Genomic DNA, 20772 nt, shown 5'->3' on the forward strand with positions numbered 1-20772 from the left:
GAGTGGAGGTTTATTGACACCCATTGGGGAGCAAGAAGTCGTGATGGTTAAGGAGGTTTACTGACATTGTAGCCAAACTACATCAGCCACTTTTTTGGATTTAAAAGCAAGCTCCCGGTGAGGTTTCAACTCCCAACCTTAAAATGACCAGACCGAACGCTCTGCTGAGGGTATATTGTGGTCAAAACTCGTAGGTGGTGTCGCCGCACAACACATGTATATACTAAAAAAGGCCCAAAGCGTATAACTATATTATGACCGAGAGTTAAAACCAAAGTCATTGTAATCACGCGTTCAACGCATGTCCAAGTTGTGATGTCCAATAAAACGACATGGGAAAAAAGAAGAACTCATTTCCGGTTGAGGTCAATTCCTGACCGGACAATTTAATAGGAAAAACCTGCCGAGCTGGTGGCAGGTGAAAAAATTGTAGCCGGTAGAAGCAGCCACATTATAGATATGTTATAAACCATGTAATTTGGGCAATAAAGTCATATAGGTAACTTAGGCAACCAAACTAACTATGTAAATCAAGTTAAAATAATTACAGGCATTTCTTTGGCAAATAATAAATAAGGTTAATTTAAACACAAGTACTTCTTTCGCAAATGATAAATAAAGCTAAAATAAACACAACTGCTTTTAGTTATTCTGAAAACAAAGTCTACCTATACATAAATAACCTATTAGGGCACTTAGTTAATTGAGCTATATAAATAACTGACGTAATCGACCAAATCGGCCACCTTCAAGTTGCATTCAAGTTGCGCAACAACTCCAAATAAGGCATCAATACGTGTGGCCAACCGCAGACTATATAAGCAGAGCAACTAGTGCCTGCCAGGTCAGTGTGTTTTAACTGTTGCTGTGTAAGGGTCTAGGCTGTTGGTTCTGCTTTAGTACACTGTATAGGAGCCCCAATTGTACTGTACTGTACTTGGATTTATTCGTTGGATTATACCAATAAATGGATTTATGAACAACTTTGGACTGGCGAAGCTTGGTGGATGTATGTGTTTAGTCGGGAGTTAGACTATTTAAAAGACGCACAGACTTGTGTAAAGGAGTTCTTTAACTCCAACAGTAAACCTTGAGATAGAGAAGGCAAGTTGCCTACGAGGCCGAGTTGCCAACGAGACTCAGTCGGATCCCTTGGGGTGCGAGGCCGAGACGCAGTCGTACCCCACGGTCACCCGGCGGGGACATACTCCGACAATTGGTAAACCGACAGTGGAAATCCCAGGGAGTTAAACCCTCAGCAGGAGTTTTATTCATTCCCGACTTGTGCTGATCCAGCTTGGTTGCGATGCCAGTGAACCTAATAATAAATACGTTAGCTGAGGTAGTCTAGTAGGGGCCTGCGCTGTAGGGCCATCCTGCCTTGCCATGCAATCGCATCAAACACTTCTTTGTTGGCATTTTCACAAACACAGTGTAATGGTAATATAAATTACAAAACTGTATCTGTAATAATGTTATTTGTTTATACGTGACCTGTTTTCCACATATGATAGGATATCTCATGTAAGTGTCCAACAATAATTATAAACCTTTAGACATCGACCGCTCTGACTCTAAAACAACAACCCGGACTCTGAACTGTTGTAACCTGTTAGTTCGCCCTAACATGCCCCGTGCCCGCTTTTGACCATTGCTACTGCATATAACGAATTGTATTTGGTTGTGTTTGGGGTTGCTGAGGGGAATTCCACCCATTCCAATTCTTCTGGTTTCATTTGAATTGCTGTCTTACGTTTGTCCCATCTTCAGTAAAAGATTACATATACCTGATTGTTGTCAGATGTATGGAGATTTAGTCGCACGAAGGAGCAAGTCACGTATAAACAAATACCAATATTACAGATGCAGTTTCGTATTTCATATTAATATACACTGTGTTCTCTACACTATTCACGTGTTGTTATTTTTTACCTAAAACTGGATAAAATCATTAATTACTCTGTTCACAAAAAAGTTTCATTTTTCTATCAGAAACAACAGGGGCATTTACTTACAAATTTGAAGAGTTTTGGTTTCTCACTGATCCAGACAAGTTTATTTCAAGCCATTATCCAGATGAATCCGCTTGGCAACTTTTGCATCAACCAATAACACTTGATCAATTTAAGGTAGAAAATTTGTACCAGTTTTAGTTTGTGCTGGTAAGAGAAAATTTTATTATAACACACTGCATGTGGATATCTGGATTCGCCTGGCCTGTATATTAGGGTGATACATTCAACATATAACAAACGGCGTTATCATCAGGGGGTTCGTGCTATCACATTCTTATAACTTGCGAACCGGTTGTTCAATGGCAAACCTCTTTAAATTGGTTCCATCTTCTAAAAAGGAAAGCCAGAGCTACAATGCTGTTTATCATATTAAGTACACGTTTCGAACTCATACTAGGTTCATCATCAGTGCTGTAATAAACTGCTCGCAAAAAAGCGTCAAGGTAAAGAGGGGACTCAGCAGGCAGAAGGGGACAACAATAACATTACCGTTCGCATGAAACAGCATCATCCCTCAACCATAGCCGAAATTGAGGTCAGCAACCACCTGCGGGAAAAAACGGATCATCACGTTAATTTCTATTCGCCCAAAGTTCTACACAATTGTAACATCAAATCCAAATTGCTAATTCTTGAAACACTATATATATCCAGCACCATAAACCATCACTGAACGTAGATGACAGCTTCAAACCACTATACCTGTTCAACATCTAGGTTCGCACTGCAGCTCGACACATCGCAAATGATGACGTCGCTGCTGTGCTGTTATCACGTGACGCGCCTCCGGCTTGTTGCTTGATGTTATTGCTGTTTCCTTCTGCCTGGTGATTCCCCTCTTTACCTTGACGCTTTTTTAGCAAGCAGTTTATTATAGTACTGATGATGAACCCAGTAAGAGTTCGAAACGTTTACTTAATATAATAAACAGCATTGTAGCTCTGGCTTTCCTTTTTAGACTCGTCAACTCAAGATATTTCGCACCTGGTTCCATCTTATTCTAACAGAAACTCTTCTTGACACTTTTGAGTGTTGTCACTGGTTACAAGCCAGATAATTTAAACCTTGCATTTGAATTCCAGTTTTACCTCAAATTATCAGCTTTTGCTGAAAATCACTTAATTAATTCGTCATGTGAAACACAATATTATTATCATTACAATTCTCTTAACATTCTTGATTGTTATATGTCCGTCATTAAATGGCCGATGTTTTACGAACTCAAACTTGTATCACACGAGAATGCAATTGTACAAACAGACGAAAATGGGTTTGTAAAGTTTTTAACAAATCTCCATGAAAAAGTTGAAAGCAAGTTGCAGGACGAAGTGCTGAATTCTGTTAAGATCAAGCGAAGTAAAGACGAACAGGTAAGAGTCAAAACAAAAACATAGTGAACGATATTGTAAAGGTTTGATTGAATCTGCTTTACAGTTGTTCGAGGTTCGCCTTCGTAAACCTGGGCAATATATTTTGACCATATTAGGAAGACCATCAAGTGACAAAATATGGACGTATGTATGTCGTTATCAAATAGACGGCTCCAAGATCAAATCCGACACTGAGTGAACGAAGGAGAATACAAACTACCAACTAGTCATGTATATATTCAGTAGTGTGTGTTACCGATAACTGAAACGTATACTTGTGCATTATTTTTCACTCTTATACAAGCATGTGATCCATAATGTTCGGTAAGCTACTTACAGTGCAAACTGTTTCGACCAATAAGATCTCATCAGTGCAACTGGAGGGTGTAGTTCTGAACTAAATGGTGAAACTTGTCACGCGTTTTATCGCTTTCGCCTCGTTTAACCGTTGCAACGATGTAAACAAGCAATCTGTCAATAATTCTATCATGAACTCATACGACTGTTTGCAACATTTATTGTCGACTAACTGAAAGTGTATGTCTGTAACCGGCCAAAAAATGATGTAACTTGTCAATTTCATGAAGCAAAATGTGTCTTTTTTCTGATCTGGAACTGACAGTTTTCTTGAAGTTCAATTGTACGTAAAACACTTGTCGCCACCTAAGTTGACATAGAAGCCACGTTAAAAACGCTGACATGTCTGCAGGCGTAATTAAATACTTTTTAATTTTGTCTGCAGTTGATATAACCTGATGCGAAGTAACTATGAAATTAGATCAATCATTGACAAGATTTATTAATCATCTTTGATGTTAAGAACATGCTTAAATTCCCGAAAAGAGCGTAAGTAAACACCGAGTCCCATTAGTAAACTTCTTTACATGGGAGAGTCGCGTTTACGTAGTGAAAGTAATCATTGCGACCTTCGCTACAGCGTATGGAGATAGCCTGCTATTTTGCTCGTTTCGTCTAATACGCAGAAACACTTGTTCCAGTAAAATATTTTAACCGGTAAGACAAAAAAAAATTATTTAGAATACAGCCTCATAAATATCGTCATTGGATGCATCCATGCCGTAGGTAAGGTTATTTTTAAAGCAACAGTGATATGAAGTAAGTAATGTCGAACCTGGTTGCTGTAATAAACATTACAGCTTATTGTATTATTTCATTAAAAAACACGTAGTCCTGAGTAACAAAGCCTACGGTTTTATATATTTTTTTTTTCGTGCCGATTAATCTAATATTATAAACTGTAGAACCAGGCGTGCTATTGTATGCTGCTTTTTCCAGGCGTTATTGCTGATACACGATGTTTGTGACGTAGACCCTATTAGGGCACAATAGCTACATTGCTGAGACATATCAAGTCAAAACAGTTTGAACTGTGCGAAAATGCAGTTCACGGATTGTGACTCCAGGGTTTCTCCTTTCTGTTTTATTTTTGTTACATTGGTGCCTGCGGTAGATACCGTTGGTCACAATCTGCACTCGATTCATTGTGATTGGCATGTATGCTTTTAATTGTTTAGTTTATAGCAATGTACAACCGTTTGCTTAATATAATATCTTTTGCAACATACAAATAAAGTCTATTGCGGTTATTTTACACTCTTTTATCACACAACAATGCAACATCTATTTGTTTGTTTTGTTCTTAAAGAGCCTCATCTGAGTTTTTCATGGTTGATTAATCATGGTCGGATTTTTCGCCCGTGTTCGGTCATGCGCAACCACCTTCAGCGATGTGTGATAAGGTTGATCAGACCATCACAGTTTTAAGACAAAGTAACGTTGCAAGGGTTTGTCTATTATTAAACTTCAATACCGATTAGACTTTGGTGCTAAACGTCGAAATTTCAAGCAGCATTTTAAAGGAATATTTTGACAATGCTTAATTTCAAGCACAAACGTGGAAGTCTATTTTTGCAACTAAATCGTAATATAACAAAGCAAGATTTAAAATTTCTCAATAGTTGCCAACAATTTGTAACAGTTTGGCAATAATCTGATTTAGTTGTTAGAGTGCTTTTTCGTGCTACATTAATGGACTATTACTTGATTGTGCACAGGTGTTTCATTCAGGCAACATGGTATCTCGCGTGAACACCGTGTAGCCTCTTGTTATAGCGGGTGATCATGCGCTTTGTTTGTTGACTTTTCGAGCGTTGCCCTTCGACACTGTCAATTGATTTGGAATACTTTAACCCAAGTATTATGTTACCTGGCTAACTGCGGAGTCCATGTTAGCACAGTTTTGAGATATATCTCGTTAAATAGATCAAGCATGTTTCCATGTATTATTGTGCACAACAGTTATTCCTGCAAGGTTTAGTTCTTTTCAATGCGGTCTGCCATAACATATGCCAGAGACACAAACACGGCTATTAACAAATCATGTAAGGTTCAGTTGCATCACAGCCAAGCTGGATCAACCACCCGACAAGTCGAAGCGATATCTAAAAAATCAAGTTCCCAGTGCGGCTTGAACTCACGACCCTGGGCTGACCGGGCCCAACGCTCTACCGACTCACAGGTTTGCTTGACTGCGCTATCGATTATTGATCTGAGCTTCGGGAGCTTAGCGGTTTTACAGGGTATAGTGCGGTCAATGTACACTGGTGCATAAGTCCACAACTTGCCAGGGGATCTTTACATATACTTATACGGATCTCCACCACCACTTGGCTGCAATGTCAGTGAACCTTATAATCAAAATACGTGAGCTGAGATCGCCAAATATAAATGTCGTGTGCAGTGTGGCGATACTGCCTTGCCATGCGATAACATATAACACTTCTGCCTTGTCATGCATGTTTTTCTTTTTTAGGGTTTGAATACGAAATATGAATTTTTTATCCAACGACAAGTGCTCACATGGTAAGTTTGTAACTAGCATGTCTTTGACGCAAATTATCATCACACAAACTTCACGATAAAACAACAGCCCAAACTAACGCAATGAATCTACTCAAAGTTAATGTATTTATTACAAACTTCACAAATGTAAATGAGATTACCTAAAACAGTTATTTCATAACACGGGTAATTTCTGTCGATCATTATTTAACATTCTTTACCATTCGTAGTGACCAGAATGACGTCATATTTCGACGGAATTGCATCCACAATCCGCGATGAATTGGACAGGTAACAAAGTATGTGATTAGAAAACCGACAAATCTAACTTGAAAATAACTTGAAATTTAGTCTAACGGTAAAATAACTTCAGATGCATGTAATGCTCTGTGCTATGTAATGTGATATACGCATGTTAACCATAAAACGACAAATAATAACTGTTAAAATAGGGAGAAACAAATTAAACGTCGTAACCAGGAAACAAGAAAACGGTATCTTGAAAGTCGGCTTCAAGACAGAAAAGAGGTAAGATGCTGTTTTTACGCTTGTGTAGTTGTGATGTCATTATTTATGGCGTGTTTCAAACTACATCGCACATGTAACATAGAACCTTAGTTCCGCAACAAACGTGATAAGAACTGTAAACAAACACAACGAAGCAGAACTCGTGCCTGAACTGAATAAAGAACCACCACCTTCACCACCACGAACTAGTAAAGAAGAGTTGTACGGGTAAGATACTGTACCAAATTCATTTAGGTAAGCAAAAGCAAAAACAACAGCGTTTCTGTAAAGGAGTGGAAGAACAGATTTGTTCGAAGACTTGGAGCAATATGCTGTAAACATGGATACTGAGGATGTGACTTTTCCGGCTTTAATGAAGCAATTGTTAATTTGGAAACTGACTGACCTTGAAAAAGTTGGTTTTGATATCTTTATTGTTAAAGGAACACCAACCCTTTGAAATTTGATTAGTTTAATATTGTTCTACTGTCTGATTTTTATATTTTCGCAATGTTTTCTTAAGGTTAGGATTCTGTTCCATTGGATAAGTTCTCAAGATTTAAACGAGACTACATTTCCTGACAAACTTACAGCAGATTCACCGTTAGGTCAGCTAAAGGCAATTAAAGAGGGAAGATCGAGTTACCACCTCGTGTTCCAACGATTGTGTCGGTAAAACTTGTTTGCGCAAAGATAAACCACGCAATATTTTTACATACATGCATTGTTTAATTTGATGTAGTTATCAGTGTTAAAAATAAGTTTAATGTTTTTAAGTGCTGCTGGAATTCATTGCAAAGTTATCAAGGGTTACAAAAAAGGTTTCGGATACTATCCTGATCATTCATTTTCTGCCAATCCTAATCAATTCCATGGAACTTGGAATGCTGTTCTTATAAATCATGAATGGAGGTTTATTGACACCCATTGGGGAGCAAGAAGTCGTAATGGTATTAAGGAAGTTTACTGACATTGCAGTCAAACATGCATCGGTCACTTTTTCCGACAAGTCGGGCCAGGATTTAAAAATCAAGCTCTCGGTGAGGTTTGAACTCCCAACCCTGGAATAAACAGACCGAACGCTCTGCTCAGGGTATATTGTGGTCAACACACACAGGTGGTATGCCCAGGGAGTTAGAGCCTCACCAGGAGTTTAGTCTCGCTCTGACTTATCGTGCGTATCCAGCTTGGTTGCAATGTCAGTGAACCTAATAATCAATAAGTTAGCTGAGATAGTCTAGTAGGGGCCTGCGCCGTCGGACTATCCTGTCTTGTCATGCAATAGCATCAAACACACTTGTAGCTAACACAGTTGAATATTAATATGAAATACGAAAGTGTATCTGTAATATTGGGATTTGTTTATAAGTGACCTGTTTTCCACGTACGATATGACAACGCATATACGTGTCCAACAACCCTGACTCTAAAACAATAACCTGGACTCTGAACTGTTGTAACCTGTTTGTCCGCCCAACATGCCTTGTGGCTGAATTTGACCATTGCTACTGTATATAACGAATTGCATTTGCTTATGTTTGGAGTTGGTGAGGGTGAGGGTGAATCCACCCATTCTGCGTTGATTCCAGCCACTCTTTTTGGGAGGTTTAATTTGGACTGTTGTCGTACGTTTGTGCCATCTTCAGTAAAATATTGCTATACCTGATTGTTGTCAGATACACGGATGATTAGTCGCACAAAGGGGCAAGTTACGTATAAACAAATACCAATATTACAGATACAGTTTTGAATTTCATATTAATATTACACTGTGTTCGCTACACTATTTAAGTGTTGTTAGTTTTTTTAACTATAAAACTGGATAAAGACATTAATTTTTCTGTTTACAAATAGTTTCATTTGTCTATCAGAAACAACAGGGGCATTTACGTACAAATTTGAAGAGTTTTGGTTTCTCACTGATCCAGACAAGTTTATCTCAAGCCATTATCCAGATGAATCCGCTTGGCAACTTTTACATCAATCAATAAGACTTGATCAGTTTAAGGTTTGCAAAAAGATTTTGTATCCAAGATAATGGTTTAGCTGAACCTATCCTAGGATAGATCACATTTCTTCATCTATTTTCTTGTAAATGTTCTGACGGCCTTGTGATATAAAAGTAGTAACTTAAACTCGCTACAAAATATAATTGTACTTTAAACGACAGAGTATTCAAGTAATTAAAATCGTTTGGTGATTTTTAAATAATTAATTAATACAAAAATAATCACCCAATCTACCAGAATCCTATGACAAGTTTTGAAAAAACCTTTCTTTTCCTTAATCGAGTTTTAATTTTTTTTATGCTTGGGTGTGAAAGAATGACTTCAATACGAACTTGGCATTTTCAAGCGAATTAAGCCAATATATGTGATTGACAGAAATCAGTCTTCAAATGGCCAAACTTCTACAAATTTAAGCTTAATCTCTTATCCCACCCCAATGGAATGATAAAACCTGATGAAACTGGATTTGTAAAGATTGTGCTGAAAAATACGTCTGGGAGAAGTGATCTTGAACTCTCATCGATTCTTAAAGAAAAAGTTGAAAACAGGTTGAAGGAAGACGTGTTTGGATGTGTTAAGGCGTTCAAAGTCGCGGACGAACCGGTAACAATTCTTAAACTAATGCACAATGTGTGTGTTTTAACCTCACATTTTGCACATTACATTTTACAGGTATTTGAGGTTCGTCTTCCGAAGCCTGGGCAATATATTCTAAGCTTATGTGGTGGCTACCCTGATGAAAATAAGACAGGCTTTTGTCAATATCAAATAGACGGTTCTTTGATGAAGTGAAAATTGTATTTTTTATTTGGTCGCATGTGACCAATACACGTGTTGTTTATGTGATTTTATTTTCATTGCCCGAACAAATTCCTTATTTCCATCAAATGTAAATTGAGCATTAAGTTTTTTTTTGTATTGGCTTTACAGCAGCTGTTGTTCAAAATGCATAATTTTTCTTGTCTAACCAGCTATATATCGCAGTTAGCTGTTCAAGCGCTCATACCCTACCTTTAACATGTGTATATTTTTAGGTCAGTAAATTCATAACAATGTTTTATTGTGTTTTTTAAGCAAACCTTATTGAATTTAACATCATTAGTTTCACTATAAATGTGCGACATTTACGATTTGCTTAATGACAAAGATTTGGAAACCTAGTTAGGATTCCTGATGTGTAATACTAACACTTAATTGTAGAATGTGACTTTTCTGTAACAGTAGCCGCGTACAGATACATACTTCAGTGTGTTCTAGGCATGATCCTGTGCTGATCTTGCAATGACCTACAAGGACATAAATGGGGTTGTTATTTTCTGAGTAATGGGGTTATATGAAAGGTTAAATCTGGTTAGTATTGCGTTTTGAGTTACCACTTTCGTGGTGCCAATGGTATTGATGGTTGACCTTATTTTATGTCTTAAAGATAACATCTGTTTTTTTTTCAAAAACTCCTATTTGAAAGGCGTGTGACGTGCGGTTCCACGCAAGGCACTCTGAGGGACTGGGCGGTGCAACATTCTTCATTTCCGAATGAGTAATTTGTGCGCCGAAAAAGTAATAAGTATCGTTGTTTACAATTTCTACTACAGAGCAGGAAATATAAGGGATTTCTTTGAGGTTTCGATCTAGGCGAAATATATTTACGTTTTCTCGTCTTGTTTAAGAGCTGGCGTTGACAGGTTTTCCGTGGCAGAATATCGTACTCGGTTATTTGTTGTTTAGGGGAACATAGGCGTAAATTTAATGTCATGGCACAGGTACTGTTTGAACAGAACATAAATACTATAAGAGTTACATGCAGGATTAGTTGACTTGGCATGTCACAGCAATGAGTAATTCTGGAAGTGCGTTGGTGATCCGGTTCTGCGTTTTCCTGCAGCCCACGTCCTCCTCATTCGTGACATCCTGGATAGTAGTGAGTAAATGAGATGATTGATCTGGAGGTAAATTAATCGTGTTTCTGTACACTGACATCATTTGGCGCATCCTGGGATAGTGAGCAAATCGAATGATTGATCTGGAAATAAAAATATCGGGTCTACTCGAACGTACAAATTTTGCTGGCTCGCTAGATTGTTCGGGGTTGCTGAGACCAAAAAAGTGTCCTGGTAACTCTAAAGCTTTTCCATAAAGCATATCGCTGGCCGAGACTTGGAGATCTTCTTTGGTGCTAGGCGTATGGATAGTAGGGCCAACGGAGGTTGAAAATACCATTTAGGGTTATTTGTTATGGATTTTTTAATTTAATTGTTTTTATACTCTTTCCGCCATTCCATTCGCTTGGGTGTGCAATGCCGTCGTATAGCTGTATGTTTAATTCCTAAGAATTGCATTGCCTTTTCCACATATCACTGGTAAATTGGGAACCACGATCAGTGGTAATTAACTCTGGGACGCCATACAATGATTCCCAATCGTGCATAAATACATTAGGTAGCGGTTGTACAATCCTGTAGGGGTATGGCCACTGGGAAACGTGCAAACCGATCGATTATAACGAATATATACAAGCATCTGTTGGATAGCAGTAGACCTATAAGGTCAGCGTTAATTCGCAATTAGCAAAAACTAGTCCTTTTTGGTTCGGAGTGTGCCAGCGCGTGCATTGAGTCGTAGATTTGCTTCCCGAATCTGGATGGTATGATTGGACGAAATGAATCATGGGCTGCTGTGTCTCCCCATAATGTAAGATTGGTAACTGGTATTTCCTTTGAAGTTAACTTAATTGATTCTGGCTGAAAACCTTCAGTTAATTCACCTCCTTCCTGTAAAATCTTCTCCTGTGCATTTGCAATATCCTTCCAGTTAACCGGTGCTGCGTGTTGATATTTAGCGTTGGTTAGTGACCTGGATAAAGCGTTTGCAACGATATTATTTGCACCAGGAATATAGAGAAGGCCAGTCGTGAATTCACTGATATAGGCTAGATATCTTGCCTGTCTTCGATTTTCCCTGAGCGTGTTGGAGGTGATGGCATTGACTAAAGGTCGATGGTCTGTGTAAATTGTTACCGGGCGACTTTCTAATAAATAACTGAAGTGCTAAAGTGCCATTTTTATAGCTGTTAGTTCCCTGTCAAAAGTATTTGAAGTTTATCAAAGAAGATAAAACTGTTTACTCTGACTGATTTCAACGGATCTGTAGGTAAACCAATCAAGTATTTTTAAATGGTGATCACAAGGTTTACTGGTTTTGCAGCCGCACTTTTACATCAGTGTATCCTGGCCACAATATATTCAATTAAACCGCTAAGCTCCTGTAGCTCAATTGGTAGACCGTAGTTTTGGGTTAGCCAAGAGTCGTTAGTTTAAAGTGCATGTGACACGCTCATGGCAACTTTGTGTGAATCTAAAGGTACATCTACAACAAACATATTTCCAAAGTTTTTTGGTTCTACGTCAACTAAAATTAGTAGAAATCTGCACTAAAAGTAGCGGAGACCAATAATCGTAAACCTTTTTCGCTGCAGCGAATTTGACGTTATACAAGGCGTTTGCGTCAAAAAATGCCTTGTTTGCATAGGAAAATGCGTCTTATTATATAGTAGATATCGAAAAATTTAACTCAAAGGTCAGGACAAGCTGTGACATCATACGAAAATATCTTGCTGTGACGTACCAAACCAAAGACTTATTTGTCCCTGATTATCGGCAAACTAAAAGGTATAGCAGCACGACTCGACCCATTTTGGATGTGATGTACTTTAAACTCATCAAAAATATATTACTGGTTGCTTGCGGCGAATTAATCAAATTACGCGAACCCGTTTAGGCATCGCTACAACCAGACAAAAAGTGGTATACTATGACAGGATAACTGTGTTGCATAATCAGCTAATTTTGGTCGTTTTTTCTGGGCGGTCTTTGCCAGGCTCAAAATTACTTGTATCTTTTGGCATGGATGGAAAAAACGACAATGATTCATTAACGGTTTGTATCTGTTGTGTTTTTGAAAAATCCATGCATCACGTTAGCGATCATAAATTCGGGAAAAAGTGGCCAATGCGGTCAGGTTGCATTCGCTTGGCTGAGAAGCCTGTAAACCTAGTGACCTCGATTTGATTGTTGTGATCGTCAAGTAAGGGCCTCGCTTGCCTAACATGCGGTTGCATGAAACACTTCTGCGTTTTTAGATGGTGTGTATGTATGGTTTCATGTAAACTGCCTTCATCTGTTCGAGAAAATGTGTAGCGCGTGGCGTGTTAAGTCGTTTATATAATTGTCGTAACGTTTAGATATTTTACCTTTTCGATAGCATGAGTATTTAGGTTTTAACGTTTCTGTAGGGCTGCCGCAATCCATTGCAAAACAATAGTAGGTTACAGAAAAGGTGTTGGATATTATCCTGATCATTCATTTTCTGCCAATCCTTATCAATTCTGTGGATTGTGGAATGCTGTTCTTATTCAACAATGAGGGGAGATTTATTGAAACCAATTTTTGAGCTAGGTCTATAAACGGTATGAGAAATATATTGCCATAATCTGGTGTTTCGTTGATTGCAATTACGAATTTTTTAGAGGTTACTGGAGAAAAAGCGTACAAATTTGACGAGTATTACTTTCTCACGGATCCAGACAAACTTAAATACTTTTTAGTCACATGAATTTTGTCTGTTGTTGGTATAACCTGATGCGAAGTTACTATGAACTTGATTAATCATATTAATCATCTTTAATGTTAAAAACATGCTTAAATTCCCGAATACAGCTTGAGTAAACACCGAGTCCCATCATAGTAAACTTCTTTACAGTCGTGGGAAAGCGTTTACGATGTGAAAGTAATCGTTGTAACCAATGTTATAATGAATTTCTTTAATGTCAATCTAGTTATGAACTTTGGACTGAAAAAGCACTAAAAGCATCGAAATTGACCATTCACAAAACGATGTCACGTGTGTACCATAGGAATCCGCAGGAATAATTTAGGGGCGTTGTGGGCAAATATAATAATTTCAGTGGGATTTTTGTGTTTTCTATTCTCCGCCAAGATAAGTATGTATTAGTTTTCGTTTTCCAGAAGGGTGCAAATGCCACAACCTCAAACACCTGACCTTGGCTTTTGTCTGAATAAACCAAACAAAACATTTGAACTTTGATTCTACAGTATTCAAATCAATTTATTCAACTTCCACAACCACTTCACAGCAGATACTCTCACAAAGTCGCTGCAGGTAACGTTTTTAATGGTTTGTCATCTACAATTATAAAAGAACCCCGGCAACTACGATAAGTCGTTAAAAGCGAACTGAGCAAAAACGTGTGATTTTTATAACTGCCGCGTACCAAGTATCAAAATAGCTTTCATGGACTCGAATACCCTGTTCCCCAGATGTTAAACTTACCACGCGCTATAATGTATGAAATCCCACATTCCGAAACATAAAACATTTGGTGTTGCTAAGACTAGAAGGTCTATCATTGATCGCAAGATATATCTTCAAGGGTAAACCTTGTGTTTGCGTTTGCTGGTCTTTGTGCAAACGAACACAAATTACAAAATGTTAGATTGTACGTTCAGTTCACTTTTAAACTAAAAGCTGTTTTTTAATGCCTTACAAGTATTCAAAGTACGACTGCCATCAGAAACCTGATAAATAGGAATATAAGGGTTTTGTATTGTGTGTGGTCACGAAGTTTAGGTATGATTGCCAGGATAGAATTATTGTCGAGAAAAGAGGAACCGTTTGTCAGAGGGTGTTGCAGCGATAAAGCTTGCCAACAGCAGTTGTTCAAAGAGTAGATTGTTTTACAAACTAGAAATGTATAAGGAACTGCATTTGCTTTAGGTATTCAGTTGTTGCTGATGGGCATGTCCAGTCGTCATATAAATAAACACAATAGTGCGCGATTTGTTTATAATTGTTTGAACATCTCTTTGTACTTGGTACTGCATTTGAAAACTACCAAGTGTTTTGTTGAGTTTTCTAACAAACCGTAAGTCATGGTATGCGCGTAAGAATAAATCCAGTCGGGCGCTTTTCAAAGCATACGTATACTCCTGAGCAGCAGGCTTTGAAGTAGGTTTTAATCAGCTGAACAAGGCCATTTTTGAAGCTCCGAATCATTTCTATGTAAAATTATTCAATTTTGTAGCGCGCCACACAAAACGAAACGTTGAACAAAACAAAGCTTTTTTTCTGTTGACGGCCGACTTGTTACCACGGCTGTCACGCAACAATGCGGATATGGATACCGAGTAGTTAACGTCGTGTTGCGTTTAAAAACGTTTGCCTGAATGAAAATACCGCAAAATGAGGAACCATTTGATACATGGAGCAGTAGCCACGGAAGAAGCTGACAGTATCTGTTCCAAGTTGTACCAGAAGTCGATTTGTTAATCTTATTTATAGGTCGCCTCAACAGCAATGTTTATAGGTCTATAGTTTTAAACGCAGCTTGTGTTTGTTGTTTTGATTCTCTGTAAATAAGTGAGACTGACGATGCCTACTTGTAAACGAAATATAGGTATCAGATAAAAATATAACGACGAATGGTTCAAGATTTTTTTATGATGTAAAAATTTGAGTCACATTTAAATGACGAAAAATCTGTTGATCAGTTCCATGAGATCTATTTTGGTTAGTCTCGACCAACAGTACCTAACACATGCGTGCCGTATTGCTGACAATCCATAATATCAACTTGTATGCATGTAAGGTTCACTGGCATCACAGCCAAGCTGGATCAACCACCCGACAAGTCGAAGCGATACCTCAAAAATCAAGCTCCCGGTGCGTCTTGAACTCACGATCCTGGGCTAACCGGGCCCAACGCTCTACCGACTCAGCGGTTTGCTTGACTGCGCTATTGACTATTGATCTTAGGTACGGGAGCTTAGCGGTTTTACAGGGTATATTGTGGTCAAGGTACACTGGTGCACAAGACCACAACTTGCCAGGGGATCTTTACATGTACTTATGCGGGATCTCCACCACCACGGCTGCAATGTCAGTGAACCTTATGATCAAAATACGTGAGCTGAGATCGCCAAATATAAATGTCCTGTGCAGTGTGGCGATACTGCCTTGTCATGTGATAACATATAACACTTCTGCGTTGTATGCATGTTTTTCTTTTTTAGGCTTTGAATACGAAATATGAATTTTTCATCAAACGACAAGTGCTCACATAGTAAGTTTTATGACTTAAATTATTATCACACATAATTAACGATCAAATAACAGCCCAAACTGACTCAATGAATCTACTCAAAGTTAATGTATTTATCACAAACTTTTCAAATGTAAACGAGATTACCTAAAACTGTTACTATTAGGAAGAACATGTAAGAAAAGACGTTGTGAGCCGTCTTCATAACACGGGTAATTTCTGTCGATCATTATTTAACATTCCTTACTATTCGTAGTGGCCAGAATGACGTCATATTTCGACGGAATTGCATCCACAATCCGCGATGAATTGGAAAGGTAACAATAGCATTTAATTAGAAACCCTACATTTTTAAAATTTAACTTGAAAATAACTTGAAATTTAGTCTAACGGTAAAATAACTTCAGATGCATGTAATGCTCTGTGCTATGTAATGTGATATACGCATGTTAACCATAAAACGACAAATAATAACTGTTAAAATAGGGAGAAACAAATTAAACGTCGTAACCAGGAAACAAGAAAATGGTATCTTGAAAGTTGGCTTCAGGACAGAAAAGAGGTAAGATGCTGTTTTTACGCTTGTGTAGTTGTGATGTCATTATTTTTGGCGTCTTTCAAACTACATCGCACATGTAACATAGAACCTTAGTTCCGCAACAAACGTGATAAGAACTGTAAACAAACACAACGAAGCAGAACTCGTGCCTGAACTGAATAAAGAACCACCACCTTCACCACCACGAACTAGTAAAGAAGAGTTGTACGGGTAAGATACTGCACCAAATTCATTTAGGTAAGCGAAAGCAAAAACAACAGCGTTTCTGTAAAGGAGTGGAAGAACAGATTTGTTTGAAGATTTGGAGCAATATGCTGTAAACATGGAATCTGAGGATGTGACTTTTCCGGCTCTAATGAAGCAACTGTTTATTTGGAAACTGACTGACCTTGAAAAAGTTGGTTTTGTTTTCTGTATTGTTAAAGGAACAAAAACTCTTTGAAATTTAGAGTCAGTTAGATATTGTTCTACTGTGAAATTTTTGTATTTTGGCAATGTTGTATTAAGGTTAGGATTATGTTCCACTGGATAAGTTCTCAAGATTTAAACGAGACAACATTTCCTGACAAACTTGCAGCAGATTCACCGTTAGGTCAGCTGAAGGCAATTAAAGAGGGAAGATCGAGTTACCACCTCGTGTTCCAACGATTGTGTCGGTAAAACTTGTTTGCGCAAAGATAAACCACGCAATATTTTTACATACATGCATTGTTTAGTTTGATGTAGTTAGCAGTGTTCAAAAAAAGTTTATGTTTTTAAGTGCTGCTGGAATTCATTGCAAAGTTATCAAGGGTTACGTAAAAGGTTTTGGATACTATCCTGATCATCCATTTTCTGCCAATCCTCATCAATGTCGTGGAACGTGGAATGCTGTTCTTATTAACAATGAGTGGAGGTTCATTGACACCAAATGGGGCGCTAGAGGATTTGATGGTAAACTGTTATAAATCACCAAAATCTTTACAAAGGCAATGTTTTTAGTAACAAAACGAGAAACGGTATACTGTTTTAATGAGTTTTGGTTTCTCACTGATCCAGACAAGTTTATCTCAACCCATTATCCAGATGAATCCGCTTGGCAACTTTTACATCAACCAATAACACTTGCCCACTTTGAGGTTTGCAAATATTTGTCATATGTTGTTCCCAATATAATTAGAGTGAAATCGGACAAAGAAAACAAGAATGAATCTGCTCAGTGGTGCAAAAATGTAGCGTTTAAATATGTAAAACATATCGTTAACCAGAATTGCTCTTCTGGCAATTCTGATTAACTAGTATGCCTGGCAACAAAAATAGCAGTACATATCGTTAACGTCCAGCAAAACTAAAACCAGATTGTTACGACCGTAGCGCGTTCTCGCCAAAATAAGAAAACACCGCCTGAACGTTTTTGTCACTTTTTAAACCGCCGTATCAGCGCGTCACGCTTTATTAAATTTTAAAAGACGTTTAAAACTCTCATTTACAAATACTAATCGCTATCAGCAAACACGTTTAATGTTTAAGTATTTCATTAACAAACTTTTGTAAAATGACAGGTTTATCATATTTAAATAAAATTGGTTATTTTACATAACATTAAGAAGTAAATATAAATCATTCATTCAGTTTGTGAAACACCTAATTAACCAATACGAAGCACTTATTATCATTTGAACACCTTTATTGATAGGCGTCAGTTTTCAAAAGACCGATGTTTTTTTTATAAACTTAAACTTGAACTTTCATCCCATCAAAATGGAATGATAAGAACAGACGAGAGTGGATTTGTGAGGGTGACGTTAAAAAACACAACTGCAAGAAATGATATTGATTTCTCATGGACTCTCCAAGAAAAAGTGAAAAACAAGTTGCAGGAAGAAGTGAAAAAATCTGTTGAAGTTCACAAAAACTCGAGCGAAATGGTAAGGCCTTTTTCAAAAATAACATGAGGTTTTAATTTTTGCACACAATTATTTACAGATATTTGAGATACGTCTTCCCCATCCTGGGCAATTTATTTTAACCTTATGTGGTGGTTTTTCGGTTGACGTTTTCGGCGAATGCGTCTGTGAATACCAAGTAGACGGTTCAATGATGAAAGAAATGTAAATGTTCTTCATTCAGTTACAAAACAACACATGTATCGATGAATCAGCCAAAACCGTGAATCAGTATGAGAACAATAAGTCTGGCCCAAATTGCACCAAACATTTTTTTTTGCACGGAAAGTTACAACGCACATAAACGATAGACGTGATACACAAAATACCGTCTGCCGTTGGATCGCGGCTTATTTTATTGTTACACTTGGTATGTAGGGTTTTGATTGCAAGCACTGTAATATACTCTTTATTATTGTCTTATTCCAGCGATTACGTGATTCAAGCAGTTTCTGCCTGTCTTGTATTGGTTGTAATTTAACAATATATATCTTCAAGATAAGTTTTACCCGTAATTGTGTAACAATTATCCTCCTTGTGTCGCTGTGATAGTGATGACACGTGTTTGCCTGTATATTCTGAAATATCTTTGTATTCACGGAAGACTTTTGTTTAGTTGGAATGTATGTTTTCGATATGATAAGCAACTGCTATTTTATTAGGAATCGTCCATCTATTCGATGGCTTTTATTTATTCGGATTAAACTACATGACAAATATTGTTACCAAATGTCTGATTTCTAAGTGACAAACTTCAGACGCAATTAGACAAACAACCCATAGGCAATTGGTAAATATAATCATTTGCTGCTAAACCATGTCTGTGTTTACATATTAATTGTTGATCGAGTGGTAAGTTTGTTTTAGTCACTTGAACGTTTGCTGCTGCACTCAAGTTCAGTTTGCCGAAAGCCTAGCGTGGCGCAAGAATACTACGAATTTGGTTAGATTGACACGACTTTTGTCCCTACGATTGCAAGCAGTAGTGCCGCCAGGTTACTGAAACTCGCAGCAGCAAAAGTTCACAGTTAATTTATCAGGTAAACGAAGGTCTAGTAAAGATAAGAGTTAGGAATATTATTTTTATCTTGGCAATCTAACCATATTTACGACAGCTTGTCCATTGCCTAATGGAATAAAATCACAGCACTTGGTAACGTATGACGTCACTGAAGTACTGTGCCAACCTGTTCTGACTTAGTTTGCTACTGAATGTAGTTTGTTAATATCTGTACATGTTCGACTTTATTCAGAATTACGATTCATTACTCATATACTTCCTGTGCTTTCCAAAACATTCGATAGTTAAATACGCACAATGTTAAGTTTAATTAGTGTAACGTAGAGTTTCCTAAATGGCGCGACTTTCATCTGTCTAAAAAGCGCATTCGTCTCCAAAAAAGGTCAACACTAAAGACGGTCAAGTATTTGAGATGGGTCGTCATAATAGTTTGTAACACATATGAGTGCGTACATCGCATAACGAGTAGGCTCATTTGTAATGATTATGCAAAAGCAGGGTTTCGGTTTTTGTTGTAACGAAGTTCCATTAAAAAAAATATTTTTTATATTAGAAACAACATTTGCAATTTGGGGAAGTTCCTTGCATCAAAATGGAGCAACGCAAAAATGGTAGGCTATTAGTGTTTACACTAAAATTTACAAATTGTTTTGTTTAAAAAAACTTGGGCCTATCTCAAACTTATGGTTTCATTGCAGACACATAGTTTTATTTAAATCTGGAACTGAAATGTTTTGTAGTAATTCACTGAATTTCTTTTTTGATATAGTGAAAGAATTGCGCGGATATTTTGATGCAAAATCTGCCAATATTCGAAAGGATATAGAAAGGTGACGATATGGGTTGTGTTTTATTTTTACGAAATATATTTTATGTAAGAGTCCAAACATAACAAAACTAAAACAGCAAATATTGCTGAGTTGTCCTGGAAAAAACTAATAAGGGCACATTCCTCGCTACAAGCTCCTGTGAAGTTATTTAAAGAATATTTTTATTCAGAGAAAAAGAAATCAAGCGACAAAACCAAGAAAGACGTCGAAAACATCTTGAAGAATATTTACAAAACCGAAAAGAGGTAATTGTATCGTTTCTGCCGACTTCGTATTTGTACAAAGTTTGATTATATACAAATACAAACTTCATTACAAAAAATATAGAATTTCAGCTCAGCCACACAAATCAAATCAAATCAAATCATGTTTATTTTGCGAGAAAAGCAACTACGCGACGAACAATATACAAGGAAATGAAATGGCATGGGCACCGATAAAACCATAAAGGTTATCGAGTCAGGCGCCCATGTAAAGGTGATTTCCTCACGGAGAATCACCGTCTGCCGTAGGATCGTAGCCAGTCGCACTGGGAGGTGATGGGTTGCGACAAGCTGCAT

General features: G+C 37.5%; 2 protein-coding genes across 14 annotated transcripts in view; one reads left to right on the forward strand and one right to left on the reverse strand.

Annotated features, from left to right (window-relative positions):
• LOC145906105 (uncharacterized) overlaps positions 1-20772 on the reverse strand; it is a 268399-nt gene that overhangs the window by 57800 nt on the left and 189827 nt on the right. The gene's annotated exons all lie outside the window — the stretch shown is intronic.
• LOC145906311 (uncharacterized) lies at positions 6486-18794 on the forward strand. The gene is made up of 19 exons (XM_082993727.1): positions 6486-6538; positions 6700-6775; positions 6858-6982; positions 7046-7169; positions 7278-7426; positions 7532-7704; positions 8626-8762; positions 9139-9366; positions 9436-9551; positions 15425-15498; positions 16134-16194; positions 16364-16439; positions 16522-16646; positions 16710-16833; positions 16944-17092; positions 17197-17369; positions 17418-17554; positions 18112-18343; positions 18402-18794. The coding sequence occupies exons 1-18, from the start codon at positions 6486-6488 to the stop codon at positions 18145-18147; spliced, it is 2136 nt and encodes a 711-aa protein (XP_082849853.1). The 3' UTR covers positions 18148-18343; positions 18402-18794.

This window comes from Ascidia mentula, chromosome 6 (genome assembly GCF_947561715.1).
Source record: "Ascidia mentula chromosome 6, kaAscMent1.1, whole genome shotgun sequence".
In the NCBI taxonomy this organism is placed as follows: Eukaryota; Metazoa; Chordata; class Ascidiacea; order Phlebobranchia; family Ascidiidae; genus Ascidia; species Ascidia mentula.